The sequence below is a fragment of the Peromyscus californicus genome, unplaced genomic scaffold, assembly GCF_007827085.1.
Source record: "Peromyscus californicus insignis strain IS unplaced genomic scaffold, ASM782708v3 Scaffold_6__1_contigs__length_162567912, whole genome shotgun sequence".
NCBI classification, from domain to species: Eukaryota; Metazoa; Chordata; class Mammalia; order Rodentia; family Cricetidae; genus Peromyscus; species Peromyscus californicus.
This window is the reverse complement of record NW_026294584.1, coordinates 105679540-105706264: the sequence shown is the minus strand read 5'-3', so window position 1 is coordinate 105706264 and position 26725 is coordinate 105679540. Positions and strand designations below refer to the sequence as shown.

The following is a 26725-nucleotide window of genomic DNA, read 5'->3' as shown; positions in this document are numbered from 1 at the left end:
GTCAGCAGTTTCTGGCCATACTTCTTTTCCCCTAGACCTGAAGGGGATGAGGGGTTTTTCCCTCTCCTTCATTAGAATCTCCCCAGTGTCACCACTTTATCTGGTATGTCCATGGCTGCCTCCATTGTATTTCTGTCCCACATCCATTAGCAGAAGTTGCTCTGTGTCTCTGATGGAAGTCTTTCAGCAGCAGGGGTTCCTGCCTAGATCCTGGATCTGGATTGCTGGTTGACAGCTGCTCTGAAGCCACAGTGGGGCCAGGTGTCCTGGAGAGCAAGGAGCCCTGCTCAGGTGTAGCCCATTAGCCACAGAGCAGATGGACAACCCCCCACCCCTACCCCATTGGTTTCTAAGGAAACCTGGAAGGGCTGGAGAGACTCATGGGTGTTGCGGAGGCTGAGCTAGGTGCTCCTTTGGCTACAGAGCCTTCCTCTGTAGCCTCTATAGTCCTTTCACCTGGCCATCCCCTGCTTCCTAAACTCAGATAGGAGCCAGCATGTTCCAGAGACTTAAAAAACTCCAGTCTCTGTGCCTCCGGTCACTCTCAGGCTGGCTCACTATCCTGCATGCCCAGTCTTTTTGAATAACATGGGCCACCTGATGCTTCACCATTTTTCCACATCACAGCAACGCAGGATTGTTTACCTTGGTTTTCTAAAAGAGCACAAGCAAAGGCAGAGAGCCCAGTGGCCATACCTGGACCACAGCAGCTCAAGGGGCTCAGGCCCAGATGTTATGACAGGGAGTAGGCCTCTGGAGGCCCCTGCCAGGACTTGAGGCTTTCGTTCAAGGAAGTCGGACTATGAACTAGTTGTGCTAATATTTACACAGTTTTGGCTTAAAACATGGACAAGACTGACAGCTGCACGGATGAATAGCCTGATGACTGGGCAGATGGGTGTTTGTGGAAGGGATTGGACAAGCGCTCAGTGTGCGTGTGTGTGTGTGTGTGTGTGTGTGTGTGTGTGTGTGTGTGTGTCTGTGTGTGTCGTGCATACACGTGTGTGCAGGCACATTTCTCTGGCTACGTTCTGCAGACATGGAATCCTGGCTTGCTGGAGTATCAGGAGTCCAGAGCAGCTCAGGGCGGCAGGAAGATGGCATAGGTAGACAGTTCTTTCAAATCACAGCTTACTTTGTGAGTTTATGCAAGTTACCATAGCCCTCTGGGCCTCAGTTTCCCCTTTAATGATAGGGTATGAAAGTAGTACCTGGCAGGAACTTTGCAGGTGTGGGTGGCCTTCCATGACTGGCCAGCCCTGGAGCCTCCAGCCTGCTGTCCAGTTTGTCCAAGGCAGCACTGTACACTTCCCAGCTGCCAGTGACCCGCTGTGTTTTCTTCCTTCCTCTTTTGTAAATTTCCTTTGAGTGATGATGACGTGTGAAATATCCGCCCAGTAAGCACAGAGGCAAGGCGACTACCAAGCTCTAGTGGGCTGGGACTGGGCCATGGCTGGAGGCCTGGGAGAGGTTCCCTGTGGAGGTGTGTTTGTCTGAGGAGTGGAGGCTCAAGGCTGTTGAGCGTGATTTACCCTGAGTCCTGAAAAGCAGATTCTAATGACTTTAAAGGCCATTAAGGCTCTTGAAGAATTAATTGCTGTGGCCTTAGAGGATCTGACTGATTCACTGCGGGAGCTGCTGCAGAGAGAAAATTGATGGCAATTATGGGGAAAATATGGCACAGTGCCAGCTGGGCTTGTCCCAACTCTGGCTTCTGTAGCGGTACCCTTACTGAATGATGACCCATGGCATGTGCCCATACCTAGCACAGCACCTGGCCCGTGATTAGATTGACCACTGCATCCAGGAATGCAAGGGTGAACAGTTACGGCATGCTCTCCTGACCTGGAGGAGGTTGACCCAAGGGGTACTCAGCCAGGAGTTGCCTGTGTTCTTTCATTCCCCTGACACCTAGTGATCACCTCCTTGGCCAGGCCTTGAACTGATAGAGGAACCAAGGTTGCTCTGTATGTGACAGTCTTGACTTTGGCCCTTCCAGCTGAGCAGTACTGGGTATGTTGCCTCTCCTCTCTGAGCCTTGATTGTCTCACCCAGGAAATGAGACTGAGACTGTGAGTGTGAGTGGGTGTGGGGGTGAGATGAGCAGCTCAGCCCAGAGCCCGTGAGTGGTTGCTACTGTCACTGTCCGGTTTTTTCCCTTCTGGGACAGGACTGTTGGATTAAAATGGTCCCCCCATCTTCTCTTGTTCTATGCTGAAGACTGGTTTGGGGACCCTACATGGCAACACTCTCTGAGGCCACTTGCTTACAGTTTGTTGTCTGTGTCATTTGTACATGGCCACAGCGTCTCTGCTTAACATGGAAGTGGCATCCTTCACATTTCATTCCCTTGGTGCAAGGTCTTTTGCCACAGTGACAGTTGAGTTTGAACTGAAGGCACTCTGGAGCTTTCATGAGACTTCCTCCATGCTTGCAAAGCTGCGAGACCCACTGCATTTGCTTTCCCTTTTTGTTCAAAGGTCAGCTCAGTAATAGCCACCCGGCTGTGCATAGCAGTGGTGTGTATGTGTGTGTTTCTTCATTTAGGAATACAGGCTTCTGTGCTTCATTTCAGATGTAGGGAAGAGGTGCAGTGTCTCCAGCCAGGGAAGACTGAGCTGGGATTTGCACCCTGTCTGCCTGGCTTCGGGGCCTGTGTGTACCACAGCCAGGATCTGTTTCCTCTGGGATTAATTCATGTCTGGCAAAATGTCACTAGTGTAAATAGATCTGGTATCCCCTGGTGTCTGGATTCCCCAAATTTTCCCAAGTGCCCCAGCCTGTACCCTGGTCTGTGACAATTTGCCAGGCTTTCCTGACGTCTTGTCTCTTTCCCCACCGACCACAGGAATGGACCCTACAGGGGCTATTTTTTATTTTTTAATTTTTTTTTTATACTTTCATCCTGTGTGCAGCCCAGCTCCAGCTATGCATGGTCTGGGGGCTCGGGGACAAAAACTGACTGTCCCCTGATTCACTGAGGGACCAATCCAAATACGGCAGGCTTCCACATGGTGAAGAAACCCATGGCTTCTGACATGAAAGGACAGATGGCTGTGGGCGGTGAACTTAATCCCCTGGAGGGGAGGAGGATGGTTAATAAACTGGAAGATTGGGAAGAGGCCCCAGCTGGAAGCAGCCTCTCATGCACACAAACAGAAAGGGTTCCCCCAAATTGCCTGCTGCCCACTCTGTGTTAGAGTCTGTCAGCAGCCTGAATACATTCTCCAAGAGACCTGCTTTAAAAGTTACAAGTGTCCGGTACTTTCTTTCTCATTTGACTGCAGGCTGGGTGGTTTGGACACTCAGATGCAGGGAGAGCCTTTGGACCAGAGCTTGTAGTCCTACTAAGCGCTTGCTAGACAGTGGCTGTAGTTGTCATTACTCTGGTGGGTTTTATTGTTTGTGTGGGTGTTCATTAATAAACTTTGAAGGGTCACCCTTCTCTCAAGAGGAGACCGCCTAGACAGGCTTAGCCCTCACTGGCTGTTGATCCCCCCCCCCCCTTTTCTGGCTTTCTGTTTCCACCTCTGTGAAGACCCTTGCAGTCACCTGTAGATGAGTATGCTCCTCTTCCCATTTGTTGGGAGCAGAGTTGTTCCTGGACCACCTGTGCCCCAACTCGCAGCCTCAGCTCTGCTCCCCACTGTCTCTGTGATCTAATTACATCCCATAGTCTTTCTGTACCTCAGTTTTCCCATGTATAAAGTGTGGATGATGACGTGTGACTGTGGAGTAGCTGTGAGGACAGGAGGCACTGATTCACATAGCACTCTGTAGAAGTGACAGAAACCAGTAGTGATAGATGGGGGCACTGAACTGAAGAGTCAGGCTGGTGTGACTCCCCAACACTAGACTAGGATAGGACCATGTTTCAGAGGAAATGTCTTCGTGGCAGGAGCAGTTAATTTTACTTTCTGGCTACAGAGAAAACTAGGTTTAAAAGAAGGAGCCTAGCGGAGGCAGAGGCAGAGGCAGGCGAATCTCTGTGAGTCCAAGTCCAGCCTGGTCTACAGATCAAGTTACAGGACAGGCTCCAAAGCTATATAGAGAAACCCTGTTTCTAAAAAAAAAGGGGGGGGGCGGGGGAGAGGCAGACATAACAGTTAGAGGCCAAGAACTGCCATGCTTTGACACGGCAGAGTGGGATTAGGGCAGAGCAGTAGGAAGTGCTGAAGGTCCACAGACTCATGTGCCTGTAGTACTGTTGGAACTTCTGCTAAGACGCACACTGAGATGAAGGGAATTGCTTTGCCCACAGATTGGAAAGAGGTGGCTTGCCATTCAGCTAGGGTGAAGAGGGAGGCTTGGCCTGCACGCTCTATGGGGCAGAATCCTAAAGCCAGGGATACTGGGCATTGCAGACCTTGAGGAGAGTACCCAGCCCAGAGGCAGATGGAGTAGGGCTGTGGTGCCTTGGGCCCAGTGAGTGCCCTATGTTGGGTGGAACTTTGGTCCACTCTGGTGGTTCTGGTCCTGTCTGTGCTGCTTCTGGCACCTGAGGCCCAAGGCTCGGTCGGGGCTTGGCTTCAGTCCTGGCAGGGGGCGGGGGCTCCTTAGCCACACCACCACCACCACCACCCCAGGTTGGAAGCAATGTCAGTGGCTGAGGATGGCAATGAGAGTTGTAGGAACCTGCCAGAGTCCCAGATCTGCCCCTTTCTAGATGTGTTACCGAGGCAAGTGGTCACGGCGCTGAGCTCCTGCTGCCTTATCTGTCAGCGGGGGCTGTGCAGAGAGACGCAACACGGGTATCACACACAACAGGTGCCCAGTCCGTGACAGCAGGAAAGGAGGAGGGTGCTGGGTTTAGGCAAAGCCCCAACTACTTCTAATGGGTCCGATGTTAGCTCAGGCTTGAGACTGGGGTGTGGCCAGGCAACAGAATAAGAACAACACAAGCGGCACTCCAGGGCCCTTGAGTTTCACACACTCATTGGAACTGCCCATGAACACTGTGGAACTGCTGCCATCATTCCATTTTACAGGCAAGGAAACTGAGGATGGGTGGAAGTAGTGAGCTTTGCCGTGTACAGGCAAGGCTTTTTGGTTGGTGAGAGCACCTCTGGCCCTGCCCTGGCACTGTGGGGATTCGACACACAGGCTTAGAACCCTGGGTGAAGATGGTCAGAAGAGTGGAGAGAGCAGCTATGGAGAGACCAGAGTCTATAGGACCCTTCTGGGTCCACCCAGCCCCCCACTGACAGTGTGGGGCTCCTGAGTACCCCCATGGATGGGTGCTGGGGTGCACTGCCATTTTGGAGAGGATGGAGGAGGCTTGGGTAATCCAGTGGTCCTGCCTCTCTGGATCCATTTGCCAGCCGTGGGAAGTTACCTGTTCTTTCTCAAGATTGTCCAGTGGGTTTCAAGACAGTATAGGGTCAACTCTGTACCCACCATGACAGGAGGGACAGGGGAATCAGGCAGGTAGTGGGAGTTCAGTGCCTGCTAGCCCCTCTGTGGTTCCTGCTAACGTGTTTGAACCCAGCCATCACACTTGGTTGTGGTGTGATCTCCCAGTGGATCCCCAAGCTGTGAGTCCTGGTGGGATTGGGAATGGGGAATGGCTCTTTACTACTTGAAGCAGGCTATGCAGCTGCACCGGCCAGCTCAGGGCCCCTCTGGGCCTGACTGCTCCGACAGAGCTTAAGTGTATGCACTTTGAGTTTGTTCTATTTTGAGACCAAATGGCCCCAGAGGGCAAGAGACCTTGATGTAAACAGCAAGTCTTAGTAAGCCTTTACTAATGAAAATTTCTTTCTTTTTAAAAAAGATTTATTATTTTTTTATGTGTGTGAGTGTTTGCCTGAATATATGTATGTGCACCATGTGTATGTGTGGTCCCCCCGTAGGCCAGAAGAGGGCATTGGGTTCCTTGGAACTAGTTTTGTAAGCTTCCATGTGGGTGCTGGGAATCGAATCCATTTCCTTCACAAGAGCAGCAAGTGTTCTTAACTGCTGAGCCATATCTCCAGCCCCTGTTATAGAACATTTCAAATGTCTACAGAAGTAGAGAACAGTATTAATGATTCCCATGGGCAGTTCATCTTATTGCCATCTCTTATTTGGAAGCAAGTTCCTCTGACTTTCAGTCTGGGACTTTTCTCATGGTCTGCCTTGTCCTGGCCTTGGAGATATGCTCTCCCTGGGGTGGGTGCCTTACACAGCCCCTGACCATGCTGGCTCCATTTCAAGAACCTTGGGCTTGGGCCAGCTTCAAGTTAGTGATGTACTGATGTGCCTATGGTTGTGTATAAGATGTGTTTCCCTGAGAGTGAGGCCAAGGAAATGGGCTCTTGGCTGCTCCCGTGACATCTGTTCACTTTGGTTCTCAGCTGAGTAGTGTAGCCTGCTGTGAGTCAGGCTGTGGCTCTTGCCTCTCTCCTCTTGGTCAGCCTGTTGTTTCCTTTGACACTCACTGCCTTTCAGGGTCCCTAGCCTTTGCACAGCCCCCTTCTCCTTTATCCAGGATTTCTGGTTCTACCTCGGCCCAAGCCCAACTTGAGCAGCTAACACCACACCTCTCCCGAGGGGTCTGGTGGTTACCTATAGCCCAAGTCCTGGAGAAGTTTTCTGTCACACTCCTCCCTGTCTGAGTCTGGCCCACTGAGGCTCCTTTGACACCGCCTTTAGCCTGCACTCTTGGGAGCTGGCCAGCCCTCAGTGCTAGGTTTGGAGCCTAGCACATATAGTAGGTCCCCAGTGATGAGACTGGCGCACAGTAGGTGGTCTAGATGTTAGTTACTGTCATTTTTATGAATATCTTACAACTAACCCTAGCTCCTACCAGTTCTTGGCACATGGTGGGGGGGGGTGGGGGTGCAGGACTCCACCAAGTTTGGTCAGAAAAGGCCCAAATGCCTCTGGCTCTGTCTCAGTGCAGGGAGCATACTTAGGTCAGACTCCCACCCCCACCCTGGGTGTGGATGCTACTGATTCCACAGGGTGCTCCCCTGCCTGAGCCTCCTCCTGGTGCAGGTTCATCATCTCTCACCTGTTGCCAGGGCGTGATGCAGGGATAAGACTCCCAGATGCACCTCCTGGCCTGCAGGCCCCAGTGGAGGATTGTGGGTGTGTCACTGTGAGGCCCTGTGTGGTCAGTGGTATTCTCACCTTGTTCTGTTCTGTTTTGTTTTGTTTTTGAGACAGAGTCTTACTACATAGCTCTGGCTGTCCTGGAACTCACTGTGTAGCCCTGGCTGGCCTCAAATTCACAGAGATCCACCCCTCTCTGCCTCCCAAGTGCTGGGATTGAAGGTGTGCACAACTGCTCCCTGCTGGTATTCCTACTTGATATCTAAGAAGTGTGGGCCCAAAGAGGCCCAGTCCCTGGCCTGGGGCCACAATCCCTTCCTGAGGGGTATGCAGTCACTGGGAGAGAGCCTTGTGTGCCAGTGATGTGGGGAATCAGGAGTGGTGCTGTATGCCTTTCTGGGTTTATGGAGCAGATGAGGGTCTCAGGAAACTGACAACACAGTAAGATCCTGCTGGCTGCTGTGCCCTGAGTGACTAGAAGTAGTGAGCTGGCCCCAGAGGGACCCAGGTAACATAGGCAGGGAGCAGGGAGCAGCCTAGTCTTGGAGGGTGGTCCACACCCGAGTTGGCACAGCCCCCGCCCCCCCGCTTCCTCTGTGAGGCCTATGGCATTGGTTAAGTTTCCACCTCTCTTTGTCTTGTTTTTTTCCTCCACAAAATGGGAAGGAAGACAGTCTGGCTCGTCTTCAGAAGTTTGTCAATTGCAATATCCAGGCGCTCCTCATTGTAAGTGCTGGGTGGTCAGTGTGTGGGTCCTCGGTTGTGATACACAATCCCTTGGATGAAATGCTAACTGTGGTGGACTGCCCATGCGTCAGGCGGGGCGGGAGCAGTTTGCTGTGCTTTCTGCCATGTACTTGGGGCCTCTGGGAGCTGCACCCCTGGCGACAGGGTGGGCTAAGAGGCTGCCTGTTACACAGGCCTCTTTCTCCCTGGCACAGCCCATACTCTCCAGGGCTGGCCCCTAAGCCTGTGCCTCCCCCCCCCCCCAGCCCTCCCGGGGAGTCCCTGGGGCCCAGCCTGGCCCTGTCTGCTGGAGCCTGCCACAGAGAGCTGCTTTATTTAAGTCCATTTTGCGCGTATGGAAATAACTAGAGGACTCTGTATTTAATTTGGCTCAGCCGGGAAGATTTTTGGCTCTGTGTGTGTATGTGTATTCTGAAAAATCTTTCCGAGCAAGCCCTGGGGTCGGAAGCTTCTGGTCATCTTTGTGCATTCAAAACCAACAAGAGCCGCCCTGCTAGCTGGGTAGGCTGGCTGAGGGAGGGCTGCGGGCAGTGGTCCATGAAAGCAAGTGGGAGGGGAAAGGGGGGAGGGGGGAGGGGGAGACTAGATAAGAACATGGTGGCAACTGTGGGGAACTTTGCTCCTGGACCCAGCAGGGAGTGACTTGGAGTGAACAGAGCTGTCCCAAATCTCCATCAAGGGCTCAGCTGGGTGGCAGCATGGGAGCATTCTTCCTGTCCCCTTTCTGTCCTGGACAAGTGGAACAGAACCCTGGTGCTGAGCCCTTCTCTAGTCAGTGGCACAGGGCAGGACAGCCCAGTGTGGGAGCTGTTGTTGGCAAGGCTTGTCTTTGCTTGACCTCATGTTCCCAGTGGTCAGTGGTCGGGGCACTAGCTAATGTGAGCCCCGAGAGGTGTGGTCACTTGGCTCAGGTCATACAGCACTTCACCTGCTCAGCCCTGGGTACCTCTGGAGCTTTGAGATGTCATCCCAAACATGGACTGACATTCTCGGTAGGCAGGGCAGGCCACCCTGTCAGTTTGAAATACAAATACTGCCATCTGATGACTTCTTAAATTGTGTCCTGATTCTTTGAGGCTCAGACACAAGACTGCCTGATACAGAGGCTTGGTGGCTCTCATGACCTACCATGGGTTGTGGTCAGTGTAATGAGGTGGCCTTTGTGGAGTCTGAGAAAACCACACTCTGAGGACTCACAGAGTGCAAGGCCTCAGCTTCCCGCCATCCCTGCAGAGCTCTGATGTTTTTGAGCCTTTCCCTGGGGACTCTGCCTTCTGAATTATGCTTCTTGGGAATGACAAGTAGGCCCAGAATTTTAGCCTTACACAGATCTCCACAGACAGGAAGGGAGTATGAAAGGAGTAGAAGGCTAGGTGTGGGCAGGTGATGAGATCAGTGGGGACGGTGGCAAAGTATAGTGCAAGCGCTCTAGAGCTGGCTGCAGCTTCCACTCCTGGGTCGTAGTCCCAGGGTGGCAGGGTTCTTGGCTGTTGTCTCCTCTCAGAAGTCAAAAGTTTATATCCAATCTCCAGATGTTAAAATGGTGCAGACTTACTCTTTCTTTTCCTTTGTTTATTCCTTGGCTCACCCATTGTTTGTTTGTTTGGAGATAAGAGCTCACTGTTGTAACTCAGGCTGGCCTCAAACTTGTGATCCTCCTGCTTCAGACCCCCAAGTACTGAGATATGGGCATGTAGCACCATGCTTGGTTTATTCTAATTTTTAGGACAAAACATTGTGGGGAACCACACAGCATGCTGCCAATCTGTGCTGGAATAACTTATTGAGAGCCCTGTGCCCTCAGAGGCTTCCTATAAGCAAGGACTGCCTAACTTCACAGCCAGGGTCTTAACCCTTACCCTGGCCGTGGTCTAGAGTCTCTGGAAAGGCTGCCCACTCTAGGTTTGGCCACAGGGGGCCATTAGTGTAAGCTTTTCTCTGAGTTTAGGCCTGTGCCCTGTTTGGTACTCTGGTGCTGAGATGTGGGACAGCATCCTCAGGCATGATGGGACTTTCTGCAGAATGATAGTGGTGACTATGTGAGTGACACCTTGCCAGACTGACGTCTGGCTGGGCTTGATTGCAGGGTGTTTGCGTCTGCCCCAACTCACCGAGAGGCTCCTGTCCCCTTTGCCAGCTGGCTCACTTCCCAAATGAGGGTGTGTGTTGCCAGCCTGTGTCAGGAACTCTACTCCTACTGCATTTGTCTAGCCTGCTAGGGCACAGCTCCTGAAGGTATCTTGGGTTTGTGAGAAGCAGTCCAGGGCAGATTCAGTGGCCCTGAAGCTGAGCCCAACGTGTCCTAGAGAGTGTGTCTGCACTGTCATCCATACTTAGAGACTTGAGGCTCAGGAACTATGCTATGATGTGATGGGTTTTTGCCTATATAGAGTCTATGCATTTCCACAGTGGAGCTTCCTAGCCTGTGTGTGACCAGCAAGCCTCCTCGCTGCAGGTTTCCCACCCATGAGAGGCGGGATGGGGGATGGAGGATACACCAGACCATGTCTTTATCTATTTTGACCGCACTGTGGCTTTGGCCCTGCCTATTCATTCACTGGGCTCTGGGTCAGAAAAGCTGGTCCTGCTAACTCAAGTCCTTCACTGTCACCATCATTCACCCATTTCACCTGCTGTACCTAGTCCTACTTGGGTACTGGGGTCATTTTGTGAACAAATGGAAACCTCTGTCCTCCCATGGGGAGAGAGCTCAGGAGATCCCAAGCGGTGGTAATTGTAAGTGTCTGTACCCTTTCCTTCCCTCACTCCTGCATGCTATTGAGGGAGTGCTCAGGGCTAGATTCCTGAGACACCTGTACTATTCACATGGGTGCCAAGCCTTCTCTGACCCTAGGCTAGGGACAGTTTGTGCACAGCCAGGACCCTTGTGTTCCTTTTGATGGGAGCCTCTGAGATTGTCGATGGACAAGGCTGGTTGGTTTCAATGTCTGAGGCTGGCTCAAAGCCTAGGTTGATCCTCAGAACTCTTTGGGAGCAAGCCACTCCAACAGAGCCAGGGGGTAGTCCACTCTGCCCCCCACCCCATGCACCCACTCCTGCCTACAGTGGGAGGGAGGGCTGGCTCGGAGGCCGGAAGGATGACCAGCCTTCTAGAACATGTTGTTGACAGAACAGGACACTGTGAGGGCCTGGCTTCAGGGTCTGGGTCAAGGGACACGGAGCCCTTTCTTCCTTCCCTGTGGTGACGGACTGATGAACAGACTTGTGTGAGCTCAGCTGCCCAGGACATTGAGGAAACAGTTCCGGCTCAGCCTGCCCTCTGGACTCCCAGACACCCCACGTGAGGAAGGGAAACTGAGACTCAGAAAAGGCTGGTGTTCAACCCTGGGTGTGCAACTCCAACCCAGAGCACACTGGATAAAGGAACAGTTGTCGGGAGGGCAGGTGCCGTGCTGAGCTGGGTGGGGCACACGGACAGGCTGCTAGTCATGCCTCCTGTTAGCCTGGGGCAGCCCCAAAACTGACATCTGTCTCTGCACACCAGAAGGGCCCCCGAATGGCTCAAGAAGCCCCCAGCTCCTGACCTCTGCTCCTCCTGCCGCCTGCCTGGCTCTGGGCGGCAGCTGACAAGTTGGGGAAATGCTGAGTGTTAGTTCAGTAAGCAGAGCTCTAAAAATAGCTGCCGCTCTGAAAAGCCCATTGTTTGGAGACCCATATTTTTCTACATATATAAAGGTGGCTTCTGGCGGCCTGGGTGCGGGCAGTCAGAGAATGCCACAGGCTGTGGGCCGGAGTGGGGCTGCAGCCTCTTTCTCTCCAGCTGAGGCCAGTAACAAGTGAGCAAGGCTATGAAGCTGGGGCCAGGCTGGCATCCCCATGAAGGTGGTGGCTGCGTTATACTAGAGTAGCCCCAAGGTATCTCAAGTGCTCAGGATACCTGTGGCCACAGAGACCGTGAGTCTTGGACCCCACTCTCTATAGCAGGCATGGGCCAGAGTGATCCTGAACTGCCCTGTGCAGTGTTCATGCTATGGCAGGGCTGGCCTCAGAGAGCCCAGCCCTGCCCAGAGTCCTGCTTCTGGCCGCTCCTTCTAGAATTCCGCTCCTGCCTCTGTCCCCTGGGCAGACATCAGAACCACTGCCCTGCCTGAAGTCCAGCACCCTGGGCTCCCACCCAGTCTTTTGTTTTCTTTCTTAGCCACAGTCTTCCACAGATACCTCCAACTCCCCTCCCTCCTTCTCATCCCACCAGGGCCTGCAGCTGCCATTCAAATGGTATATAAAAAGACCCTGGGGTGGGAGCTGGACTGTAGACGATTAGCCAGGAGACTAGTGGGATTAAACTGAGCTTGGTGGCCCTTTGGGTACAGTGGAGGGGGACAGTGAGCCTTCTGGGCCATAGTGATGACTGCTTTCCCTAGGTTGGGAGCTGAGGCGAGATGTGGTTGGAGCTATGCTTTGATTGGATCATTGATGTTTTAGGGGCAGGTAACGAGGTTCTGAAGGGCCTATAGGAGAAGTTGTGTGATAAGGCCAAGGAGTAAGGGCAATGTCCACTGGTTGGTGGCAGGGAGACCAGCCAAGTGGTCAGAGCTGGCCAACAGATGGGCAGGAGAGAAGGTGTGTGAAAGAGGAGCCAAAAAAAAAAAAAAAAAAAAAACCTTCTCTCCTGCAGGTGGAAGGGGCAGAGTGTGCCCCCCTCCACCTCTGAGGGCTCCTGCAGGTGGAGGAGCAGAGTGTGCCCCCCTCCACCTCTGAGGGCTCCTGCAGGTGGAGGGGCAGAGTGTGCCGTGTGCCCCCTTCCACCTCTGAGGGCTCCTGCCACCCTGGGCCGCAGACTGTCGGGTCCTCCAGTTGTGTCCTCATTAATGCGAACTTGAGAACAGGATCAAAGGGGAAACCTCCCTGACACCCCCACAGCACCTCCATCCAGCCCTGCAGGGGAAGTTTCTACACTGTTAGAAGTACATGTCATCACCTCCCATTTGCAGAACTATGCTCCTGGTTACCCAGCTGGAGCCCTGATAATGTTGGTCGAGTGGGCTGTCAGGACCCATGTGCCCCCTGAAGACTTGGGCCCTAAACCTTCATTTCACTCTTGTGTTTCCAATGGCCCCCCCAGCACCACAGCCCCCACATTCCAGGCCTGGCTGCCTCTAGGGCTTTGAGCACAGTGCTCACAGTCTAGTCTCATGGGCTCTCTGTTCCCTTGGTTCTCTGCCCAGATCCCCCTGGATGTGTCAGCATCCTCCCCTTCTGCTCTCCAACCTCCCTGCATGATCTCTCTTCCAAATCACACTCATCCCAGCTCTGCTGGGTCAGTCTTAGAGGGCTCCACCCTCGTTCCTACAAAGGACTCCCTGCAAGTCCATGAGACTCCTCCATCACCAGCAGTGGAGAGTCCTCTGGAACCACTTACCGATGGGGTGGGTAGAGGGCCTGCCAAGGAGTGGCCTCCCCCACCACTTTCTGTTCCCTTAACCTATCCCTTTATGTCTTTGCACTCTGCTCCTGGGGCCACATCCTAGGAACATTCCAGAGCAAAAGGACTAAGGACTGCGATGACTAAAGTCCTGACTCAGCTCAAGCCTCTGTGAGCCGCAGAATGAAGAGCAGTGTGTCCCTGTGGTTTGCCTGAGCTGGCTCTGGGCTACCCAGGCAGAGAGCTGGACAAGAGCCACTCAGAAGACTAATTAATATTCCCAACCCTGTGAGCACCCCACCACTCCCCCTCCCGCAAACCTCTCCAAGTCATTGCCAACCTTCTGCTCCTGCCACTTGTCCCATAGATCCTGTCCCCTTGGCCCTAGGACTGCCCTACAGAGACCTAGGGTGATAGCCTCCCCTCTTGAGCTATGCCAGCCCTACCCATGCATAGAGGACACAGTCTCCTCACTTACTCCCCAGGCCCTGTACTGGTCTATGTTAACAACCCCACCCAACTAATCTGAGGATATAATGGAGCACATGGGATCCCAGCCCAGTAAGAGACCAGGACAGTCCCTATTCTCTTTGGATGATCAACCTCAATTAATGCCCCCCAAGCAGCTAACAGCCATACAGAAGCCCTCATGGGAACCTGTGAGGCCTGAGAATGGTTGGCCTAACCTACTTCAGCCTTCCATTCTGGAAATCAGAAACCCTGTCTAGGGAGGCCACAAGGTGCACACACATGTCAGGAGGCTCTTTGGCTGTGGCAGGTGCAGGCTGAATAGAATCTAGCCCAAGACACTTAAATGTGGATGTTTAACCACAGCGGGGCTTCTCAGATGGCTTGGGTCCTCTAGCCCAATCCCAGCCTACCCTGAAGAGGGTGATTCCCCACAAGATGCAGTCTCCTCCTTGTTCCCCAAACCTTACAGTGTGCTAAATCTTTCCCCAGCACTGTCTTTGGGTTACGATTCTAAGTCTTCTCTAGATAACTGACAGTGTTGGGGTAGGGGTGGGTAGGACCTGTGTGGTTGCATCTCAGGTAAGACTGTGTATGACCCTCACTCTCAAGGAAGAAATACCAAGTGCAAGTGGGTCGCTGGCTTGCTCTGTAGGATGGGAGACGGGGCTGAGTTACATGCGAAGCTTAGACTGTGTTAGGTGTATTAGACCTTAGCTTGCTTCCACTACCCCCATCGTCGGCACTGGTGGTAAACAACAGGTCCCTCTTCTGTCGTGCCCTCACTGCCGCCTGGAGCCTCCTCTGACCAACGTTTTTCTTGAGAAAAGTCATTCATGACTTCACAGGCTATAATTAGAGACATCCAAGGCAGAAAGGCGAGGCCTCTACCCCCACCCTGACTCACATACAGCTAGAACTATAGCCAAGGCCAGAGCCAGGATGTGGCATCTTAGTTGGCCCCTGGGGCCTGTCAGAGTCTCTTGTCTCCCCTCCCCTGGAGCTTTTTAGTCCAGAGATGCAGACTTTCTCTCTGACCCATAGGCAGGGCCTCAGAGGTCCCAGTCATGAGGCTGAGGCCCTGTTATGAGGCTGTCCTGGGCATCTGGGGTTCTCCCACCTCCAGTCAGAGTAACCAGCCTTTAGAAGGTGTTTCCTTCATGAGTGGAGCCTTCCCTGTGCAGGCTGGCACTGTGCCAACTCTGCTATGCCAGCAGCCTCCTGCAGCAGTCACTCTATTCTCAATGTACTGGAATGGAAAGTGAGACACCAGTGTCCGTGCTCACATATACAGTTGGTAAGCAGTGTGCAAACAGAAAAGCAGTGAGCAGAGAGATTCCCTGTGCCCGGTGCATTAGGGCAGCAGGGACTCTGGGGTTCCTTGAGTGATCTCTGACTCACTTGGTCTGGAAGAAAAAACAGCCCATCTCTGTGAGGCAGGAACATTTGAGACTGGAGAGGGTAAGAAGTTGGCCTTCTGCGTCAGCCTGAAGTCCCCAGGTAGGAAGGGAGCCCTGGGGCAGAGCATGGACCTGTCCATGGGTGGCACCAGGCCTACCCAACCACCAGGACCTCTTCTTGAACATAGGGAGCTCGTCCCCTATCTGCTGAAGGACCACACTTGTACACGCCCCAGTTGCTGTACAGGTGGGAAGTGGCAGGGGCCTCCGAAGAGAGTGGGGATTGCGATCAGATGAGAGCATGACCCTCGGAGACCCTGAGATGTAACTAAAGGCTGCACATTGAGACTAGCCCTATCAAACAGTATTCTCCACTCCTGGGAATGACCCATGCAGCTCAACACCTCCAGAGGGAGAGTACTCACCACTTCCTTTCTCATGTTGGGACTACATGGGACTTAGTGCCCCCCCCGGGGGGGGATCTATTCCAGCCTTAACTTATCATCCTTTAGGACTGAGGCAAGGGATCATATACCCTGAGATGAGCTGCTTCTGGCCTAGCTTGCTCAGCTGACCCAGCTTGCAGTAATTTGGGTCTGACCCACAGGGTCTGTCTCTTATGGCAGCTAGGATCAGATGTAGGGAATCTATGTGGAACCCTGCTGAAGCACCGCCCAAGATCAGCAGGAGGGAGTCAGTGATAGATTAGCAATGTCTGCAGGGGCTGGTGAGGGAAAAAATGAAAGGTCTGCCACCTCTAGCCTAGCTCCAGGATGCAGAGGCTTCTGCTGTGATCTGACAGCTGCACTAGGGCTATTTTTGCTCCTGGCTTTCTGTCGAGCACGGCGCCGGGCCTCCGTAGCTGTGTGACAGCATCAGGTCACATCAATCTTACAGTCAGCTGAAATATCTCCAGGTCTCTTCACAAAAACAGCTGTCAGGTCAGATCTTCTGCATCTTGACATTACTTCCCTTGTGTGGGCATAAAAGTAATTGCAGTCAGTCCCTTTTAGGTGGGCATCTAGATTTATTTCTAATCTTGCATGCTTAGAGACCATAGGGGTGAGAAAATCCTTGTATCTACCCCTTTGTGTGTTGGTCTTCTTGGCTTAGCATGTGCCTAGAAGAAGGATTGTTGAACCAGGAAGATCTGAGACACGTGACAGGGAGCAACCACCTAACTGCCATGGAACATTCTAGAAACTGAACAGTTCGGAACTGTCAGGGATGTGGAATTTGTGTCTCATCCCATTCCTTGATCTGCCTGTAGTCTGGGAGTCTGAAAGAGACATGGTAGATTGAGGGGTATCATTGAAGACATACGTTGGGGTGTTCAACCCTGTCTGACAGACCTGGATTTAGGGAGAAATTTCCCCAGAGACCTGAACTTGGGATGGAGGGAGGGTAAGAAATAGAACCAGGGCTCAGGAGGCTGGAGGAAGTACCAGGTCAGGATATAGAGCCTGGTGTGGCTGTTGCCAACCCAGAGTCCTGGATGGAGACTAACATAAAGAACACTCCTTCCCTTACAGCATGGCGATGTCCTAGGAAATACATTCTAAGTGGAAATATTGTAAGTTGATGTGTTGGCTCTCCCAGACTCACTGCACCATGAAAAATCTCAGTGCAGACTGCTGTATCTCAGGACACTGTGAGCTTCTGTGGCTGTTTTGCAATAGGGGACAGTTCCTGCAGCCCCCCTCCCCAAAGAACATGTGGTGGAGTGGAATCAACCTCATGAAGAAGCTCTGGGAGGATGCCACAGAGAAAAGTCATCCTGGGTCCCTCCCTGGATGCCCAGGTTCCATCAAAGTGGACTGGTACAGCCCTGCTCGTGCCTGCCCTAGCAGTGGGCCTAAGAGTGTCTTGGCACAGTGGCTTGGCAGCATGGGCCTTTCTGCTTAGAAAGGTTATCTTTGCCCCTCTCAAATCAGAAACGCCCCCGATAAAGAAAAGCCTCTGTTGGTGTCTGACGCTGTCACGACAGGTCCTTGAGGCACATGGGGAAGGTCCTGGGTACTGGCTTTGTCCTCACATGTGCAGCCGAGCCCTGTGAAGTCGTTCATTCTTTTTCTTATGGTGAGGGGGTTAGAGCAGGATCTAGGCTTTTTCTTAATTACATTACATTTATTTTCGTGAGTGCGTGCGTGCGTACCACAGCATGTGTATGGAAATCTGGACAACTTAAAGGAGACTAGGCTCTTCTTCCACCATATGGGTCCTGGGGATCAAACTCAGGGTGTCAGTTTTGGCAGCAAGCACCTTTACCTGCTGAACCATCTCTGTGGTCCTGGGTGTGTTTTTTCTGGACTGTGGAAACCCCGTTCCACCACACTGCTCTATTCATATAGACTTGGCAGGTGACCCCAGCCGAATGAGGCTGGGCTGGCTCTGGAGGAGGCACTGATGAGCTGTCTTTTGATGACCTCACCCCCTTCCTTCTCATAGGAGAAGCTCTGGAGAGACCTGGCCTTCTCTCCCAAACCTGTTGGCCCCAAAACTGCCCAGAGCAGTAACACAGCTCCAGAAAGCTCCTGTCTGTCCCTGACCTCTTTCATCCTAGTCCCATCCCAAAGTTCTCTTTGGGGCAGACACCCACTTTGATGTCTCATCCATGGAGACAAAGCCAGCTGGGATATATCTCTGTCCTTAGCGCCTCTGCCCTAAGCTGAGGCCTACTGGGTAGACTGGATCTCCCAGGCTTTCAGGCAGCCTAGGCCCTGCTCTCTACCCATGGCCAGGAACAATGAATGCCCTGCCCTTGAAGCTGTTCTCGGGCCAGACAAGAAGCGCATGAATCCCTCTGGCCAGTGCCCCTCCACCCTGGGCTTCAGGGACAGGGACAGCACCATGAGCCAGGTCAAGCCCACCCTTCTCTACCTGAGCTCCCTGTGGTTCTGTGCAGCCTGTTGACCACCAAGGAGCTTCAGGCTCTGCTCCAGGGATGGTGGTGACTGCTGTCTTCTCCAACTTCTGATTCAGGGCTCAGCTGGTTTGAAATCCCCTACAAAAGGCACAGGCTGTATGTCCTCCAGTTCAGTACGCACAGATCCAGCCCCTGACCAGAACGTGCATTCATTTGAGGGACATACGTCTCTGTGTGTGCTGACCCACCTGTGTGAAGTGGGGCCCAGCTTTGGTGTCAGAGAGCCCGGGTGGGCTTTCCCAGTGGAGGCTGCCGTTCTGTGCCCTGGGTGGCCCAATTCTAATGGTGTCTAGTCCTTCTTTCTCGTGACAGTTGGTTGAAGTTCTGAGCATTTAATGGAAAGTGCTGTCCAAGTTTCAGCAAACAGTGAGAGAATTTTCAGATCTAACATTTCCTCCCCACCCCACCCCCACCCCCACTGGGCCCAAAGGACACTGGTGGGGGTACAGGGGCAACATGGGGTCAGGTGGCTCTGTGTTACCCAAAGAGCCTTGAAGGGTGGTGGTTCCTGGACTAAGTTACTAATACTACTGAAAGGAAAACTATAGACGGAGCCAGGCCAAGCATGTCTCCCAGCTCCTCATCCAGGTCCTCAAAGAATTACTGCCATACCTTAGCCACTGGGACAGGGTGGGAGGTTCTGTGGCCTGTCCCTGGAGGCCAGAGGCAGTTGCTGTCTCAGAACCCTGTTTCTGAGCCATAGGCCAGAAAGCAGGCGCTGAGATTTGCATCTGTCCCTGGTGCAGAGTAGTCCAAGTCCAAGAGCAGGCAGGCTTGGCCCCGCCTGCTTCAGGCTCCCTTCAATGGGCCCCACCCTGGGGACCCCCTGGAGTCCGTGTTCTATCCCTGGAGAACAAACAACAGGACTCTAGCAGAACTGGGCAGGGGCAGCCTGTGTGCCAGGCTGCTTAGAGCAGGACATTCCTCATTGGTCTGAAGAGGGGACATTTTGGAAAGGACTACAGCCTGGGTGGGGCCCTTGCTCTTTTCTCTCTCTGCCCATTCTAGAGACCCTCCGCCCTGCCCCAGGGATCACAGGCCTTTTAAAGTTCCTGCCAGCGCCCGAGTGTCTGGTGGCACAGGGACAGGGAGCCTGGCAAAGGGTGAGGGCTTGTGTTAGAGACTCTTCAAGTCAGTGTCTCCTTCTCCCATCCCTCACTGAAAATCAACTGTAGAGGAAACGAGTATCTGTGCAGAATAGAATGTTCTAGGCCTAGGGCTGGGATGAGTCAACAGCCAGTCCTGCTGTCCCCACTAATTGGCCTTGCTCCTGCTTGGCATGAAGGAACTCTGTGGAGCAAAAGGCAGTGAGGTGGAAGGGAACCATTTCCTGCCTGTGGTACCAGGGACAGTGTTTACATGGGCCTCACTGTCCTCACCTGTTCAAGGAGTTATGGTTCCTCCTTGCAGGGAATGTTAAAATTTAAAGCATTTGTGAAACATTGTGTTTGCTTCTAAGCCTGCCATGACAAATACCAGAGGTGGACCTCACCCACAGGCTTTCGTTATCTGCAAGCTCCGGAGGCTGCCAGTCTGCAGTGGAGGTGTGGCCTGGCTGTCTTCTCCTGAGCCTCTGTCTTTGGTGTTCCGCCTTCTCCTCGTGTGTTCACAGTCTTCCTCCATACAGTTGTATCCTGCATTCCCCTTCTTAGAAGGATACCAGTTCAGTTATACTAGAATCCACCCTAATGTCTTTCATTTTGAAGATCCTGTTTCCAGGGAGCTAGAAACTCAGCTAGCTCAGCTGTTAAAAGCACTTGCTCTTACAGAGGACCTGGGTTCAGTTCCCAGCACCCCACATAGTGGCTCACAACTGTCTATAACTCTAGTTCCAGGAGACAGACATTCTTCTGACCTCTGTAAGCACAGATACATATATACATGCAGACAAAACATTTTAATAGTCGGTTTCCAAATATAGTCATGGGGACATGGGGGTATAAAACCAGCCCTACATTTAATTCCGGTGGCAGGAGAGGTAGTGATCTTAGTTTTTCAAAACACAGTGAGTACCTAGCACAGGCCAGGCTCTGTTCTAAGCACTGGGGCCATCAGCACCATAGTGGGTCAAAACCTCTGTCTTGGGAGGACTAATGCTTGGTTGGGAAGCCATCAGAACAGTATGGCAGATGTTAGAACATGGACGTCGTTCAGAAGCTCCAGGAAGGTGCAGAGCAGAGGGCTCTGCAGGGTCCCTGCTCCCTGGGGGCACCCCTCCTTGTCCTACTCTCCAAGTTCTGCTCTTCTGTTTAGCGTGTGTCTCTCCTCTCTCTCCTCTGCAGTGTTGAGGGCGAGGCCCCCAGCAGTGAGACTGGCACATCGCTGGACAGCCCCTCGGCCTACCACCAGGGTCCCCTGGTACCTGGTTCCAGCCTGAGCCCAGACCACTACGAGCACACATCAGTGGGTGCCTATGGGCTGTACGCAGGGCCAGGACCACAACAGCGCGCACGGAGGCCCCGGTTGCAGCACTCGACCTCCGTCCTGCGCAAGCAAGCTGAGGAGGAGGCCATCAAGCGCTCTCGGTCACTGTCTGAGAGCTATGAGCTCTCTTCAGATCTGCAAGACAAGCAGGTAGGTGGCAGGGGCCCCTGCCCCACAATGCATGGCCTCCCAAGTGACACAAGGCCTCAGCTGCCAGATGCTCTTTGTGATGGGTTCCAGATACCAGCTGGGGTACACATCTGAGGGTGACAGGAGCCCTGCCTGCACTTCTCGCAGAGCCTTTCCCAGCCCAGCTCTGCTGAAATGTGGGAAGGGATCTACATTGATGGCCAGGGGCACTGACATCCTTTCTGGGGACTTATAGACTGCTCTTCAAATGTTGCCTTTGTAGGTTTCCATATCCCTCACTGCTAGGACCTGGGGCCTATGTAGGGTATCTGAGTGTCATGGCCCAGCACCACCAGGCCACAGGTTACCAAGGTGGCCATGGAGGTCCTTAGGGCCCAAGAAAGGCCTGAGGGAGGGAGGCTACTTACTATATCCCCCTATGGCTTGTGGCTCCACAGTCTCTAGAGGAAGTCTCTATTGAATGCTGAAGCTCTTCCTTGGGCCTCAAACCCAGGGTTAGGTGGCCTGGCGCACTTTTGGGGTTGCTGTGAGCAGAGGAGATCCTCACAGTGCAGGTACCTAGCAGAGAACTGGTGTGGGAGTGAATGCCTGCGTCTCTGAGCAATGTTAGGTTTCAGGAGATCTCTGAGCTGCGTGGATGTGTAGGGACAAGCAGAGCATCTGGCTGGCATTCCATAGCTCTGGGCCTTGTGCTTTGGGCAGGCTCTCATGTCTCCCAGGCAGTCCCTCAGCCCTGGACTGACACCAGGACCCCTTCCCAGAGCCCACAGATGTGATCTCCCTCCCATCCATGTGTGCTGGCCACTTTGCTCTGTTTGTTCTCCACGGACCTCAGTCCTGAGGGCATGGTGGGGGTGCACTCAGGGTGGATCTTCTCCCTTGGCAGACAGCCCTCAGTCTTGACCTCTCATACCTGGGGTGATGCCTTGTGACATAGGATAGCCCTGCCTCCCTCTACACACATGCTTTATCCTTCTTGTTAGTTGAGACCCCCAAGAGGCCTAGTAGCAGATATTCCCCCACAGCTGTGGACCTTGATTCCTTTGCCAGGCCAGCAGCAAGCGGAACAGCCTCTACCGAGTTTCTCAGCTGTGCAGAGATCCAGAGTGATCCCTGAAGAGTTCGTTGTAAAAGTCATCTGCACAGGACCATGAAATAGAATTGGGCAAGGTTGAGACGGCGTGTAGGGATGATTACATGCCACAAATATGCAGCTGTTCACCTTCATTCCACCCATAGCTGAATTTCCCCTGGTGCCAGATAATGGGGTAGGGACAGCCTGCAAGATGAGACTGCTGCACCTGAGTGACATTCCTGGACAGTGGATGGACAAGCAAGTCAGCAGTTAAGACACTGTCACTGCAGGAAATGACACAGACCCTGGAGGTCATAATTCTGGAAGAAGAAGTAGAGGGACTCTGAGTGTTGGCTGCATCAGGTGACGGTGGCTGGCCTGAAAACTGGCCGTCTGGAGAAGAGCTAACAGTATATGCCAAGGCTTTGGGACAAGAATGACCTTGGTGTACGAGAGAGATAGAAAAGGTGGCAGGGAAGAGTTGGCACAGAGGCAAGAGGAGTTACCATTAGCAGCCATGAAGTATTCCATGCTGCCTGAGCTTCCCGGCAAGCAAGGCAAAAGTAGGAGTAGGGTAGATTACATGAGAATTGTGAGGGGAAGGTGGGAGCTTCATCTTAGTAAAAAGAGTCCAGTGGGAAATCAGATGCATTCTCCTTAATCCAACCCTCCACGCCTTCTCCTTCCTCATCTCTGAGAGCCAGCGGCCCTGCGTGGGGATCAGGGAATGACCTCAAGTCGCTGAGTGGTGGCAGGTGTGCTTTGTGGAAGAAAATTCCTCTGGATCCTCCTCACGCACACTGCTTTGAGATAATCCTCAGCAATAAGCAATAAGGGTGTGAGGCCTGGCCCCAGGGCAGGCCTCCCTGCCACTGGCTGTAAAGCCTGGCTGCTAGCTTCCCTTACGTCATCTGAGAGCAGAGGTAGTGGAGTCCCTCGTCTCAGTACAGTAAGAACTGTGTAAGGGTGTGGTCCAGTCCCTGGCATCCCATGGGTAGCAAATGTTAGTTGCTTTTCCCTCCCCTGGGTCCCAGAAGAGCCTCATGTCACTTCCAGACCATAAGGCAGGATAGCCATGGTTGAGTTCAGGAGTGAGAGAGAATGGAGTTGGGCCAACCAGTGCCCACTTAGGGAGGGGCAGAGAGGGGCTTTCTGGGTGACTCATCACAGAGTCCATTTCTGCCCTCCTAATGAACCATCCTTCAACACAACGCACAGACTTAGGGGGAACTTGGAAAGCAGGATGGACCCTTGTCCCCAAGGTCCAGGACATCAAGAAAGGCCCTGGAATAAGCTTTGGTGACTCTGGTTTCTCTGAAGCCCTTGGCAGGGATTCCAGGCCAAGGCCTTCTTAGGCAGGGGATTGAAGGGGGCCTCCCAGGTTCAGCTTTTGTCCCTTCCTGACCCTGAGCTTTTTGACCCCTCAGCCAGTAGTAGTTTTGTTTGTTGATGTGACAGTACAGCCATCTCTGGATGGCAGGGAAAGAACCCCCAAAGCCTCCTGGCTCTCCCTGGAGCCGCTTCCTGGTAGCCCTGAGATGGTGTGCAAAAGGGCCTCTCTCAGGCTTGGGCCACAGCCCTGGCTTTGCTCAATGTCTCTGGTGTTCTGTATCAGACTGTGCGTCTTTTTAACCTCACACATGCTCTGCTCCCGGGGCAGGAAGCTGTGTGTCTCCCTTTTGCATTGCCATGCCTGATGAGATGCTGGTTCTAACAGTGCAGACATGTGGAGTCAGGATTTCACCTGGTCCTGGGAACCCGAACCCTCTCCTCATCCCTGCAAAATACAGCCCTGCCCCAGCAGCCAGAGACAGATCGCTGATTCCTGCAGACCAGGCTATAGCTGAGTGTGTTTCCTACTCACCCAGGATCCAGACTCAGGATTAGCCCTCAGGCTGGGCAGACTGCATGGCCTGAGATTTCAGGAGGCCATGGGTCACTCTTGAGAGCTGTTGAGCTGAGGTGCCTGAGAGCTTCCCCAGCACAACTCACAACCATGCCCATCAGAGCTCATGGAGCCATACGGCAAAGAGGGAGGGCCACCCTTGCCAAGTCTTCCCTAGGCCTCAGCTCAGCCTTCTGTATAGCAAGGACAGAGACCTCACAGCTGCAACTGCTACCTAGGAATGGGGCTGAGGTCTTCCTCCAGCTGTCCCTGGCCTGTGCCAAGCACCTGACTTCCATCACTGTGAGCTTACCAGAGCACTAGAAAGTGGGTCCTACTGCTGCCCTGCATCACAGTTAAGGAAATGGGAACTTCATGGTTCCAAGGCTCAGCCAGAGGTGATGAGAGGCAGAGCCAAGGTCAAGCCAGACCCTCTGACTAGGTACTGACCTGCTCATGCCTCAAGTTCCCCAGCTCTGGGGTCATATCTGTAGATAATATCTTCAGAAAACCTCCAGGGCCCATAGCTTCTGTGGCCAGAGGTATTGGGATTCTCAGCACATGTGTGCACCACCTTTACCCTATCTTGGCATTTATTTGTCCCATTTGACACTGAAAACATCCAGCAATCTCAAGCAACCTGGGGATGTGGTGAGACCATCCCAGGTTACATCCCTGTGGAGCATAGAAAAAGGTAGATATCTATTTCTCTACCATCATACAGGGCCCACATTCTCCTCTCCTTACCCCACCAGGTGGAAATGCTAGAACGCAAGTATGGGGGACGCCTTGTGACCCGCCATGCAGCTCGCACCATCCAGACGGCGTTCCGCCAGTACCAAATGAACAAGAACTTTGAGCGCCTGCGCAGCTCCATGTCGGAGAACCGCATGTCACGCCGCATTGTGCTGTCCAACATGAGGATGCAGTTCTCCTTCGAGGGCCCCGAGAAGGTGCACAGCTCCTACTTTGAGGGCAAGCAAGTCTCTGTGACCAATGATGGCTCCCAGCTGGGGGCCCTGGTGCCGTCAGAATGTGGAGACCTTAGCGACCCAGCCCTCAAGTCTCCAGCACCCTCCAGTGACTTTGCAGACGCCATCACGGAACTGGAGGATGCGTTCTCCCGGCAGGTGAAGTCCCTGGCTGAGTCCATCGATGATGCCCTCAACTGCCGCAGTCTACACAGTGAGGAGGTACCAGCCCCAGACACAGCACGGGCCCGGGACACTGAGCCCAAGCAGAGCCTGCATGGCATGGACCACCGCAAATTGGATGAGATGACAGCCTCGTATAGTGATGTCACCCTCTACATTGATGAGGAAGAGCTGTCACCCCCTCTACCGCTCTCACAGGCTGGGGATCGGCCTTCCAGCACAGAGTCGGACCTGCGGCTAAGGGCTGGAGGTACAGCCCAGGACTACTGGGCCTTGGCCCACAAGGAGGACAAGGCTGACACAGACACGAGCTGCCGAAGCACACCATCGCTGGAGCGGCCAGAACCACGGCTGCGAGTGGAGCACCTTCCCCTGCTCACCATCGAGCCACCCAGTGACAGCTCTGTGGAACTCAGTGACCGCTCAGATCGAAGCTCACTCAAGAGGCAGAGTGCCTATGAGCGCAGCCTCGGTGGACAGCCAGGCAGCCCCAAGCACGGCCCCCACGGTGGCCCCCCCAAAGGCCTCCCCCGGGAGGAGCCTGAGTTGCGGCCTCGGCCCCCCAGACCTCTCGAGAGCCACCTGGCCATCAACGGTTCAGCCAACCGGCAGAGCAAGTCTGAGTCTGATTACTCAGATGGGGACAATGACAGCATCAACAGCACATCCAACTCCAACGACACCATAAACTGCAGCTCTGAGTCCTCGTCTCGGGACAGCCTGCGGGAACAGACACTCAGCAAGCAGACATACCACAAGGAGACCCGCAACAGCTGGGACTCGCCAGCCTTCAGCAATGATGTCATCCGTAAGAGACATTACCGAATTGGCCTGAATCTCTTCAACAAGTGAGTCCCCTTTCATGCGTGGAAGACAGACCCACATGGCCTTGGTAGTCACAACCCTGGGCCCAGGCAGAGTAGGCAAGAGGCAAATTCACCTTCCTTCCTGCTGTGAGCCTCTGAGCACATCCCCACTGAGGCAGAAGTTTCGGGCAGTCTTTGTAAGGTCAAGGCAGGATGCTGCGCCATGTTTATGGTCAGAGCAGCTTTGAATCCTGGGAGACCCAGCTCCTCCAAGGGCCATTTGTGGAGATGGCAGGTATTCCTGGACTAGATAGCAGAGTGGGAACTTTTCTGTGGTAAATCCCTAGCCATCATGCCCACCCATGTGTCCCCATAGCTGGCTCAGCCTCAAATGCCAGGTTCAGGGCCGATAGGAAGCGCAAAGGTCTTGGAATGAGCTGGTGGCAGGTTTGTGTCTGTAGGCTGCAGCTGACAGAACAGTAGACTGGGCCATTTTGAGTGGCTGCTCTAGAGGGGTGTGGAGGGGCTCAGGGAAGGTGCAGCTGGGCGGTCCTGAGAGCCAAGCCGTGGTAAGAGATGGATATTTAAAGTAAACTATTCTTAGCAGGGTCAAAAATAGCATGGGAAGTGGGGAGGGCCGAGCACACCCTCAGAGGGGACCTTGGCAGCTCTTATTTAACCTGAGATTTCACATTTCCTTCCCTGGGGATTCTGGGATTTGGGGTCATCAGACGCCAGCCTGGTGTGGTCTCCTTGGGGGCTGTGGACCTGGAAAGCATGTGACTTAGCCTGCCTGCTGGTTACAAGCATACACCCTAGGAGTTTCCCAGAAGGGCCACAGGAGGGTAGTGGGGCACAGTGGGGGTCAGCCACATCTGAGCCACACCTCACTGCTCCCTGCTGCTCCTCTAAGACTAGGATGGCATTATTTTGAGCATCCCTAGCATGCAGATAGACTGGGACAACAGAGGGACCTGGTGGGGAGGAGATGGTATATAGCCCTCGAAGCCGAGTCTTAGATCCCTCACATTTGCCTCGACAGTAGCTCCTGAAACCTATTCCCTACCTGCAGCCTGCTGCATGTAAGAGCCAACCCTACCACTGTTGAAGTAAGCCACAGCCAGAGTGCACAGGTCACTGATGAGCGTCTCCTACTTAGTCCATGTGTCCTCCATTGGCCTTCCTACTCCTACACACTGCCCTGCTTCAGGACTGCCTCTCGGCCCGGGCTGGAGTGACAGGGGTTACAGCAGAGTGGATAGGTGGAGGCCT

The 26725-nt window shown here is 53.5% G+C and overlaps 1 protein-coding gene across 12 annotated transcripts in view; it reads left to right on the top strand.

The window, feature by feature from the left end:
* Iqsec1 (IQ motif and Sec7 domain ArfGEF 1) overlaps positions 1 to 26725 on the top strand; it is a 342158-nt gene that overhangs the window by 286459 nt on the left and 28974 nt on the right. For all 12 annotated transcript variants that reach the window (XM_052721473.1, XM_052721472.1, XM_052721474.1 and 9 more), the window contains 2 exons: positions 20242 to 20533; positions 24249 to 25495. In XM_052721473.1, the coding sequence (XP_052577433.1) occupies positions 20242 to 20533; positions 24249 to 25495 (1539 nt within the window). The remainder of the gene's footprint in view (positions 1 to 20241; positions 20534 to 24248; positions 25496 to 26725) is intronic.